General features: G+C 33.7%; 1 protein-coding gene across 1 annotated transcript in view; it reads left to right on the top strand.

Moving 5' to 3' along the window:
* LOC136041649 (protein tincar-like) overlaps positions 1-10,578 on the top strand; it is a 139,127-nt gene extending 128,549 nt beyond the window's left edge. The window contains exons 11-13 of the mRNA XM_065726353.1: positions 509-619; positions 2,056-2,310; positions 6,860-10,578. Of these exons, the coding sequence (XP_065582425.1) occupies positions 509-619; positions 2,056-2,310; positions 6,860-7,525 (1,032 nt within the window). The 3' untranslated portion in view covers positions 7,526-10,578. The remainder of the gene's footprint in view (positions 1-508; positions 620-2,055; positions 2,311-6,859) is intronic.
* Positions 10,579-12,685: the final 2,107 nt, after the last annotated feature.

Below are 12,685 nucleotides of genomic sequence, written 5' to 3'. Positions count from 1 at the left end.
GAAAGTGAAAATTTTGTAAAATTTGGAAGGGTGGATACTAAATTGCTAAAAAAAAAGGTTTAAATTAACCACTTCCCCCTTCCCCCATTTTTGGGTTTGTCTTCTAAGCTGTCCTTGAATGCTGTTTTTGGGTAGGATGGCTAAAAATTGGGTAAATTGCTAAAAATGATACCATAATCATCATTTCATGTACAACCGGTCATATAAAAAGAACTAGCCCAGCAAAGAGAAGACGGAGTAAAAACAAGAAAAGAAAAATGAAAGCATAAAAAACAAAAAAAAAACAAAAAAAAACAAAAAACAAAACACAGAAAACAGAAAAAATAGAAAAAACAAAAAAAGAAACAACAGAAAAAAAATACTTCGACAACTAGAAACTTCGAAATTTATTTGTAACAAGTATTTATATGTGTATTTATTATTTTTTAGTCTACAAATATTTCATTTCTATATACTATATATTTACCGTTATATACTACTATATACTATATATTTTTTTTTATTATAGTGTGACACACCACTTGTCCAAAGTCGAAACGAAGGACCTATTACCAGCACACCTGTAAGTCATGTTGAAGTTCATAGTCAGTCAACTATGGCTCCTCCTATATCTAAGTTGGTAAGAATTTTTTTTAGGTCTAACTTAATCCACATCCCTTTTTGCAAAGAGATATGAAACCAGCCTTAGTTAATAACTTGTATTATATTTTCTTCTCTTATTGCTATTCTGGACTTTATTTTTTTCAGAAGGAGAGTATTATGAAAGAAGAAAAGGGGTAGAAAAAAACGGCTGAATGGGAGTATATATTTTGGAATTTAAGTATCGTTGCCTTTTTTAGCACTTGAGCGAAACTGCAGGTCCACACGAATAGGATATTTGGGCCCTTAACCCCCGTTCAAAAGCCATGGGATTTGTTTTATTCAGCTCTCCTCCCCCCTCAAGAAGTACCATGACCCTTCCCGGACTAAATCTTCCGTTGGAAAATACCATGACCATTCTCGGACTAAATCTGCAGTTGGAAAGTATTATGACCCTTCCCGAACTAAATCTGCAGTTGGAAAATATTATGACCCTTCCCGGACTAAACCTGCAGTTGGAAAATACCATGAGCCTTCCCGGACTAAATCTGCAGTTGTAAACGACCCCTAACGAAGTTGAGACAGAAAAAAAAATGTTATCGTTTTTTTACGAAAAAGTTTAAGTTTTGTGACCAACGGATAGTAGTGAGTTTATTTCTCTGTAAATAGGTTAGGTTAGGTTATATCTCCTAAGATTTTTGTAACCTTGAACACAAGAAAAATGCTTCACTGACACAAATTACACCTGGTTTTGTTTCATACCAAATACAGAGCTAGCTATCAATCCATATCTTCGGTGCTAACTTTTGTTTATCCCTCACCTTGAACAAATTGTACTGATCTAGTGTAAACAGGGCAAAACAGGCAAGGTGAACAATGCTTGTATTTAATCCTGTTTTTTTTTTTCGTTTAGTGGCTTGGGGATAGGGTTTGCCTCCTCCTCCTGTGTTCAAAATCTTTGGATGCCTTTGTAATACCTATGCATATGATACTGTTACGGTGTAATGTTAAATACTGCTCATTAATCTACTTTAGTATGTGGATCCATAATTTTGCCTTATTGAAACTTCTCTTTCTCCCCCCCCCTCTCTCTCTCTCTCTCTCTCTCTCTTTCTCTCTCTTTCTCTCTCTCTCTCTCTCTCTCTCTCTCTCTCTCTCTCTCTCTCTCTCTCTCTCTCTCTCTCTCTCTCTCTCTCTCTCTCTCTCTCTCTCTCTCCCTCTCTCTCTTTCTCTCCTATTCTCTCGTTTTCTTTCCTTCTCTCTTTGTTCTCTTGTTATGGATGGTAGTATTTTCAAATTAAAGCAAAATTTTACTACAAATTTTTATTATCTAGTGTGATTCACCCTTTCGTTTTAACAGTATAATTTTTTTTTCCATGCATGTGATATGATAAAATAATCTTATTTCCGAATTGAAAATGTGTTAAATATTAACATAAACCACGTATGTTATTATAACTTGTTATTTCTTTTCAGTGCGATATCACCGATAGTGGCTGCGAAGACAGTGCTTCTACTGGCAGTCCGCCAAGTTCAACTTCGAACGGATCATCCGGCTATGTGTCCCGACATAGTGACGTTATAGATGAATCAGCAATGAAACACAGTTATTCATATACCCAGCCTACAGTTCCCATAACTGAAAGCTACGATCTCCCGCCTCCACCTCCTCACCTATATGAAACAAGCCCGACGACACAATTGCCTCCACCTCCAGTACCTCCCCATCAAGTATGATACTGTTTTTTGTACTATTGTTAAAATTATCATTGCTTATCACTATCGTCATTATAAGCATCCATAGTCGGGCGGAGGTCGAAAAAACATGTGAAAATTCACGAAAATTGCAAAATTCGCTTTTTGGATTTTTTTTTCTCCTTTCTTTCCCTTTGAAAAAGCGTTCTGACGCTTAGGAGGTAAAATTCTCCTGGGCTCTGCTTACCCCCTTATCCAACTTCAGATTGTTTCTGCATTTGAATGATGTTTCCTATTATAAGAAAGTAATATAAAAGTAAATATTCAAAAAGTAATTTACTAATTCTCAAGATCCTGTTGTCTTTCTATACAATGTGGTATTTATTTATTTATTTATTTATTTTCTTTATTTCCCTCAAAAAATGAGGAGTACGCTACAATATAATATAAAGAAAAAACAACTGATAATACTTACAATCAAAACGTATCAAATATTGACCGAACACTTAGAAAAAAAAAAAAAAAAAAAAAAAAAAAAAAAAAAAAAAAAAAAAAAAAAAAACACTTGCTAAATAGATTAGCCTATAAATCATGAAGAGCCAGAACTGTTACAAAAAAACGGAAATAAATTGTGGCCTAAAAGGCTAATTTTCGCCCTATCTTCAAATGTTTTATATTTTTTCTTTATACAGACTACAGGATCCTTCACATTAAGCTTTAAAACAATCTCAGTGTTACTAAAAGAAAGGGGGAAACCAAGTAAAAATTTACAAAATTTAAAATAAGCAACTTTAATGGGCGAAAGATCAGAAGGTCTGAAATTTCGGAAGAGGAGGGACGGGAACAATACGTGAGGCAGAGCAACAGCGCTATACATACGACCAAGGACGTCCCGACGGTAAAGACCCCGAAAACGAATTAAAAGACCAAATGCCTTGCGTAGTTTCATCTGAACATGCTGAACAAGGACTGGTTTGAAATCTCATTTCGAAGCAGCATAAGGTAATCCCAAATAAGTGACTATTGGCGACGACTGAAAAATAACACCATTGCCGCAATCGAGAGTCGCCCTGACATTATCCTCTAAACAATTTACAACAAAAAATTGACATTTTTCAAAACTGATAGAAAGGCCCAAACCTTTTAAACAATTAATTAAAATATTAAAATTAGAAACAAGACTAGACTTGGACCGGCTTAGAAGGATAATGTCATCAGCATATGCAATGTAAGACAGATTTCGATTTTTTTTTTTTTATCAGATACTGATAAAAATTATTGATATGGGATCGAATTGCCTTCAGGAATTTTTCTTTTCTTATTCACTACTCTGCAATAAATCAAAATGTATCAAAATGTGACATAGAATGTGAAATAAAAGGGGATTTATTGCAGAGTAGTGAATAAGAAAAGAAAAATTCCTGAAGGGAATTCGATCCCATATCAATAATTTTTATCAGTATCTGATAAAAAAAAAAAATAAACAGTTCATGGTAACGAACTATAAGTAAGGGTCGACCTGGCTCAATAATAACCGAAACTTTAAAAACGGAATTTTAATACCAATCCTGATTTCAAATTCAGTTTACTCTTACCCATCAAAAGTTGTGAGCCTGAGAATATTTGCCTTATTTTCGAAAAATGGGAAAATAGTCCCTAAAAGCCATAGAACCTTAATGAAAATCACAACATCAGACTCAGCGCATCAGAGAACCTGTTTGTAGGTTTCAAGGTCCTATTTGCAAAAATGTGGAATTTTGTATTTTTTGCCATAAGAAAGACCACGGACCCAGTGGTCCTAGCATATCACAAGAGGGCTCATTCAAACAGGATTAAAATTTCTAGTGCCCTTTTAAGTGACCAAAAAAACTGGAGGGCAACTAGGCCCCCTCCCATGCTCATCTTTTCCCCAAAGTCACCCGATAAAAATTTTGAGATAGCCATTTTGTTAAGGATAGTCAAAAAATCTAGTAATTTTTTTCTTTTAGGATGATTTAATCCCCCACAGTCCCCAGGGGAAGGGCTGCAAGTTCTGAACTTTGCCCATTGTTTATATATAGTATTGGTTATTGGGAAGCACACAGACATTTTCAGGGGGGATTTTATCTTGGTGGGGGGAAGTTGGAGGGAGAAGATTTCTGGTGGGGGGTCGGGGGAAGGTTGCTTGGGTGAATCTTTGCATGGAGGAATTTTTCATGGGGGAAGGGAATTGTCCACGAAGGGGGATGCCGGATTTCCCAGCATTTTTTAAAACACGATCAGAAATTAAATAGAAAAAACAAGTTTTTTCAACTGAAAGTAAGGAGCAATATTAAAACTTAAAATGAACAGATAATATTACTTATATGAGGGGGGTTGCCTCTCCTCAATAGCCCGCTCTTACGCTAAAGTTTATTTTAACTTTTTCAAGATGTTATTATTCTAATTAAACGGCCTTTGTGATTCGGGAGTCATTCTTAAGTAACTGGAACAAAAGTCAAACTTAGGTTATTATAAGGTTATTATTAGTTTGAAAAAAGTAAAACTAATATGCAAATTTCTTTTTAATTATTCATATACGGTTAGTAATCTTCAAAACCTGCATTAATTTAAAGACGTTTAGAAATTAAATAAAAAAACAAGTTTTTTTTTAACTGAAACTAAGGAGCAGCATTAAAACTTAAAACGAACAGAACTTATTCCGTTTATGAAATAGGCTGTCCCCTCCTCAACGCCCCCCTCTTTACGCTAAATTTTTTATTGTGTTAATAAGTAGAGCTATGAGAAAGAGTCAAACTTTAGCGTAAAGAGTGGGGCGTTAAGGAGGGAACAGCCCCTTTCATATAAGGAATAGTTTCTTTTCGTTTTATGTTTTAATGTCACTCCTTACTTTCAGTTAAAAACTTGTTTTTTTATTTAATAAAAATAAGAATCCACGTGGAAAAAATGCGAATTAATCGCACAAAAGTTGTATTTGTTTTCGATTTTGTTATAATTCATACTTTTTTTTAACTTATTTTTTATATTTATTAGTTTGCTTTCACTGAAGATTTTTTTTTTGTCTTAAAGGCTCCTTGGAGAAAATATTTTAAAAAATGTTGAAACTGTGTTAGACAGTTCACAAAAACCAGAGTCGATAACAGGAATCTATTTAGAGGGAGCTGAAGTATAGGGCTGGTGAGCGTTCGTAATTAAATTAGGGGGAATTTGTCTTGGGAGAGTGGCACAACTTCAAACAAAATAGGGTTCAGTTGCAAAGGGCTGAGTTGCCTGCGGGTTGAACTCAATGGGATTAAGCAAAATTGAGCTTGAGTTCCAATGGAACCATTAATAAAAGATACGTTCAGCTACGTTCAACTTCACTAATGTCGAAATTAGTAGCTGAATTAAAATAATTCTGATGTATTTTGAAAACAAAATTCAGTTAATTGCGATTCAGGTACCATAATTTCAGTTTTAATGTATTGTAGTGTTATGGTTTTCATTTTTTCTATTCCACCAGTTTAAGAGACATGGTTTGACTCGATAAAGTTGATACGTTAAAAAGAACCTTCAAACTGGCTATCCTAAATCACTTGCTAATCGTGGGTAGTATGACAGACGTACCTGGGGTGGACTGGGTTGGCATTCCACCGATATTTGCCACATTATAATTTGATAATTTGCTTGTTTTGTTAGCCTATGGTTATTTTTTATGGATGGTCTCATGTTAATGCTTAGTTTATTTTCTTCAATTACCCCATGAGCGTCATATATTTTTGTGTATTGTGGGTCATAAATAAATTATTGCTATTATTATTGTGCCTGCTGCATAGTTATATTATAGTGTTGATAATCTTAATAAAATTAATTGGTGCCATTAGATTCCTTATTTCATGCTCTTATCGAATATCATATTCGCGCTTTCTGGATGCACCCACCATAATTTCAAATATAACCAAATATAAAGGTATCAGATAATGTAGTCTACATAATTCTAGCATATAAGATATTGTATACGCTAAATTTAATCCCTTGATTTGTCAGAAAATACCTCTTATCTAGCTGACAATAGGAGGAGGAGGGGGAGGGGGGCTTAAAAGAGCAAAAACTTGGCAATTCGTATGGAAAGGCAAGAAAATAGAGTGTTAGTCATAACAATTTTCGAGATTTTGGAGAAGAAGGGGGGGGGCAGAAAAGGGTCCTTACTACTTCCTTCCCCTATGCACATTCCTCAGTTTATAATTACTTATATGTATATATATATATATATATATATATATATATATATATATATATATATATATATATATATATATATATATATATATATATATATATATATATATATATATATATATATATATATATATATATATATATGTATATATATATATATATATATATATATATATATATATATATATATATGTATATATATATATATATATATATATATATATATATATATATATATATATATATATATATATATATATATATATATATATATAAAGCGTTCTAAAGAAAAGAGTATAGAAATTTCAATGATTGGGTAAAATCTTCGATATACTTTGAAAATTGATGATAATGTTCAATGACTTTTAATTTATTATTGTATTTACAGATTATAGAAGAATCAGAAGATCCTGCTACGAACGCTCCTCCTCCAATTCCCCCTCATGGTAGTGGTGCTGCTTATAACGTCCAGAATCAAGATAACTACCAAATTGCCCGTCAATCTGGTGAAAATATTTACGGTGTAAGGAACACTGAGAAGCAAATTTACACCCAAAAACTAGCCAAAAATTTCGAAAACCCTTACGGGGTGCGTCAAATTTCTGGGGTGTACGATTCCCAAACAAACTGTAATGTACGTCAAGAGAACCCTTACGGACAAAAACAAGGGTTCAGTTATCATATTGTGGATAGTTCATATTCAGTGCAACCTCAGAAAAGTTTTTACACAAAACCATTGGATTCCTCCTCTGGGAGGGCCGATATTCCTCCTCCGGTGCCAAAACACGGTGAACACCGAGTTCACATTCAGGGTGACCTTAGTGTTGGTGTTAATCATTTTCAGACATTTCCACACCAAAGAGTAACACCAGCACCGGTGGTTAGGTTCAACGATACAATAGCAGTGAGTCCTCGCGGATCATTCTATAAGAATCGTGAACCCATTCATAGGGGAAGAAAAGATGTGATTCCGTATAATGGACTTAATGCACCAGCTTTGTTAGAAAATCGGCTAGAACAGGTACCAATGAAAACATTTGCACCCAGGAAATAAATTTATGTGTTAATTTAAAGAAGAAATGAAATTTTTATGTAGTTCAAATACTGTAATGTGGGCTCCCATGGCGTCAATAAAATTACTCATAAAGCCAATTAACCCTTTTCTTCTTTCGACTTGGTCTACTTTATCAAACTTGGATAGAAATTCAACTTTCTTGGCAATATTTCCAAGAAAGCTTAACCGATATTATTGTAATCAATATACCAGAACCGCTGTAAAGTCGGAAATGCGGAACTGTTATGTGCGCAGGACAATTTTATGGTTTGTGCTTTATGGACCAGTTTATTGTCTTAATTGACGCCAAGGTATCCTTGCATTAGCCTAAATATTATATTTAAGTGTGTTTTTTTTTGGGGGGGGGCTACAATTCCAGTTAATCATATGAATTAGTAGGTATGTGGAGTAGGCGGCATCTTTTGGTAATACTCCACTTCTCTAATCCAACCCGGTGAGATGTCTATTATTGAGTAAAATATGGTCTTACTCTATTCACTTTGGAAAAAAAAAATTTTAATTACTAAAAAATTAATTTTATATTTAATTATATTAACCTACTAAACTAATTTTAGTCGAACGTTTTGCATAATATCAAAACTCTAAAGACAGATAAATGAAATCCAAATCGTTGAAATCCAAACCAGTTTTTCTTATGTACTAGATATTTCACGTAAAAAAAATTTAAGAACATAAACTTTTTTGCAATTTTTTTATTACCTTTTTATCTGATTTTAACTTTTTCTTAACTGATATACTTTTTTTACCTATTGCACAAAAAAGCTGTTTCGGAAAACGCAAGCATCAATTCTCCAAAAAGCCCCCCCCCAAAAAAAAAAAATGTTCGCAAAAGAGATCACTTACTATAAGAAAGCGTATGAAGAGTGGTATGTACTTAAAAAAAAAATCGGGAGAGACAACCCAATCAAGGGCCCCCCTCCCTATATCTCATATACAAAGTTCTACGTATTATTTTTCTTGTGAATTTTCTGATTGAGTTAACTTTAAAGGAAATAAATGAATGGAAGTGTTGAACTGCTAAGCTATGATTTTCATTTCTTGTTTACTTAGGTTAAATCGTACCTGTTCAAAGCCTGTATTTATATGTGCTTTAATATAGATGAAGTTATTAATCACCAAATTCTGATCTGTTATAATCATCATTGGTTTAAGTGAGAATTTGATGCGTGTTTGCCTAAACATTATGTGAGGATTTTTTTTAACCTTTAGTCATTTTTTAATGTGATCATTTTTATTTGAGATGAAATAAGAGAAAGCTCGTAACCAGTAATCTCGGTTTAAAACTGAAATGAGGATCTTGCGAACCAAATGGGATACGAAAATTGAATAGAGGCAAGCAATGGATGATCCTGAGCTTGAAGTTTCAAGGACAGTGAAATTAAATTCAATTAGTTAAGTAAAAACTTAACCGTATATACCTTTAAAATAGTTGAAATTTGAAATTCGGTATTGATGTGAAAAGGTCGTACATACGCAGTTATGCACTTTTGGGCTTAGTGTGTTGCAAATATTAAAAAAAGAAACCGTAAAAAATTCGCAAAAAAATCACCTAAACACATATGGCACGAAACAGAAGCGAAGGTTTAACTTTTTTTGAAGGTATTTAAGAATCCACCGGTCATTAATGTTTAAGTTTTTACAGATATTAAGAATTGTCAAATTTAACTAATTACTTTTGCCTGTTGGTTTCCTCGGTTTGAAATTGGCAATGCTGGCGAACCATGGTTTTGCCGGAAAATTTTCTAACCAACCAAGTGAAAAATCTTTCAAAATTGCGATGTTCAGCCACTAACAGACCAAAGATTGGTCCGAGGAGCGAAAACAATTTTATTTCATCTCTTTGGTAGTTTAAAAATACAAGGTTTAAATATTAATTTAAAAATATAAAATTGTCCTAACTGCCCCATTGGAATGTTTCTACTTAAATTAAGAAAATAAGTGGTAGCAACTTAACTACAAGTCGAATCTAAAAAAAAAAATTAGATTCGGATTTTTAGAGCTAACAGAGATGTTAGCTCTGATTTTTTGTCGAATTAAACTGCAGAAATGAAATCTTAATTTTAGCTTTTTTTTCACTTTCATTATTCCAGATATTTTTGAATCGATTTTGGAACTTTTCGTCATTCTGTCACGTTTTATCTATTCGTTTTTTTTTATGATCAAGCAATTCTATTGAGACTTTTAAAGACAATCCATTTTTTTATGGCACAGGGGCATAAAGGGGCAACTATATTTTCTATATAAGGGCAACTCTGTAAAGACATTACGAAAAAGTGGAACCGAGTTTATCATCAAGTTCCTTCCTTTACGTAAAACAATAATGGCCATAGCATAATTGGCCTTAAGAATGTGCAGCCGAAAGAACGGCCGTAACATAATCTTTTGGTGTGAAAGGCTAACTAGGAACCCTTAGGTACGGGGAAAGACTTGGAATTGAGAAAGTGAGATGAAGAAGGGTATTTTTATTGACGGTTTTATTGCATTTCTTTTTTAAAGTGATAAAGAAAATGTAATGATAATGGCTTTTTTCTTAACAGTTTGAGCTTTTCTCAGGTGCTGAGCACCATTAAAAGCGTGACTTAGCAATGTGAAAGCGCCTTAAGAAATAAAAGAAATTTTAAAGGAATGAAACACTGCGTTTTGCTATATGTAAAGGTCGCAATCAGTTTTTCTTTTTACTTTAATTATATTACATCTTTGAACAATAATATGGAAAAGTAATTACATTAGCCTTTTTTTAACAGTGTGAGCTTGTCTCAGCTATGAAATTACCATTAAAAGAAGAAAGGAGTAAATTTAAATAAAGAATTTGAATAAAAATAAAAGAGGGAATTTTTTTGCAATAAGAAAAGGTCGCAAGTGACAAATCCAGTTATATTTTACTTTTGTTGCATTATATCTTGGAATAGTAATAAATAAAAACAATTTATAAGTGTTTTTACAAGAGTATGATTCTGTCGTTTTTTGCAGGTTGTAAATTATGTTGCCTCGCTTGTAATATCTGTTTTATATATAAATTTGTCAATATTGAATATGAGTGTCAATGTTTTCATCTTTAGTCGATTTAGGAATTTCTAAAGCTTTTTCTTTCCATTTAGTCTATTCGGTTAAATAACTTTAAATAAGTTTTTGACCTTGCTTAAAAGTTTTATTCAATTGCTTATTAATTTTTATCGTTTTTACTGTCGCTATTTATATGTTGGTGGGAAAACGTAGAAATTACAAAAATAAATGGAAATGTCTGTCTCAAGCTTGAGTGAGCAGTTACTGAAGGGGTGCAGTAAAGGATAGGCGATAGTTAAAACATTAAAATATGATAATACAACTAAAAAGGATATATAAAAAAAGACAACAGATAGTTAAACCCACTAAACACAACAATAAACTAAACTTGGACGAAAAACTTGGAAATGAAAGAAGAAAGAGAAAAATTCAAAGAAGCAGGCTTAACATGTTCCAGTCGAAAGGAAAACAACAAAATAAGTGGAAATAGATAAGGAACACCGAAGCGTCATACAGAAAAAAACTCGAGAAGGCATCAAGTGATGTTTGCTGTTTTTGAACAGTACCAGAACTAATAAGCTACTTGGCAAATGTAAAAGCAAAAGGTAATGGGTACGACACTAGACCCTTAAAGTTAAAACCAGCGGTGCTGATCCCTGTTCCAAGGCCCTTCAGCCAGGAAGTGCAATGGGGGGCTAGAGGCTAGCCATCCTGTGCTTTCGTACATCCTTCTCTTCCCCAGATTTCTCCAACAGAGTCAAAGTATAAGGTGAAAAAGTCTTTCTCATCGTAAAGATTGCCAATTATTAGAAGGCATCATTAAAGGGGTGCCAATTTTTGTGGAGTTTGTTAGGGCACCCCGTTTTGCCTTGTACCTGGAGATCACGTTAAAAATTGTGGAGTTGTTTGAAGGATAAAACTGATGTCTCAATTAACTGTAACAGGAAGAAGTATATAGTGCCTGAAAAAAAATCAATTTATTAAGCTTAATGGTACCCTAGGGAAGCTATTAGTAAACTTTTTCATATAGAAAAAGAAAAAATAAGAATAGTAGACGCTTTTGCACCAGATACTTAAGACAATGAAAATAAGATAGATAAGATAAATTTTATTTTAAAAATGTATACAAAACATTTTGTATGTTGAACACAACAGACACAATTGTGCCCATATGCGGGATTTATACGTGTCCTAAGCATAGGGAAATATTGTTCACAGGCCAATCCTGTATTACTAATTGCAGCTGGCGCATGACTGTGCAACAGCCCCCCCCCCCCCTTGTGCTTGCTCTACATCATCAGCAAATTCATGTTGGATATATTTTCGAATGTTATTTATCTATGATGTCAAGAGACAACATCACGCACTAAATTTTTATCGAGCTCCGATCAGAGGAGTTCAGATTCTTTGAACATGAAATTTCTGTAATCAGAGATGAAAGAAGTTGATGGTAGCCATCACCGCCCAATGATGTTTCCTCTTATCTAACTTAGGTATCTGATCAGCGTAAAAACCTCTTTGATTGTATTACGAAAATCAGGTTTCATGAGCTTGATTAGCAAACAAAAATTCATTATTTGTCTCAGTGTCCAACTGTCCTGCCATATCAATTCAAAATTTGATTTTGTCAGAGCTTAAAATTTGTCTAAACTTTAACTTAAAAGCTAAAGCTAATCATTTTCAACTTCTTATTGCAGAAGGATTGTCTGTGAATATCAGTAAAAAGTAATACATTTTGGGTGTAGCATGGTAAAACAGGTTAGTTTTAGTCTGGAGGGCTCTGAACAAAGAATGTTGAAACCTTATGAGAGTGGAAACTAGCGTTTGTGTCAAACAGAAAATAACCAATGTTATCTTGTTTTGGCGTCAGAGCCGTGTGGCTAGCGTGCTAGACTTGAAATTCGTTGTCCGTAAGGACAGGGGGTCGATCCCTGTGCTGCTGGTTATTTGGTTTGGAACGGGGTTCAGTGGCGTGACTGTAAGTTTGCCAGAGTATACCCAGCTCTAAGTTGGTATCTGGGGAAGGTAAACAGGAATGGTGTGCAAAAGCATAGGTCCGCCCAAAATGCTGGCCCCCCAACCCCCTATAATGGGATTCTGCACTAGACTTTTGCTTCAGAAATGATGTGATCCGTG

This window comes from Artemia franciscana, unplaced genomic scaffold (assembly GCF_032884065.1).
Source record: "Artemia franciscana unplaced genomic scaffold, ASM3288406v1 PGA_scaffold_32, whole genome shotgun sequence".
NCBI lineage: Eukaryota > Metazoa > Arthropoda > Branchiopoda > Anostraca > Artemiidae > Artemia > Artemia franciscana.
This window is presented reverse-complemented; position numbering and strand designations above follow the sequence as displayed.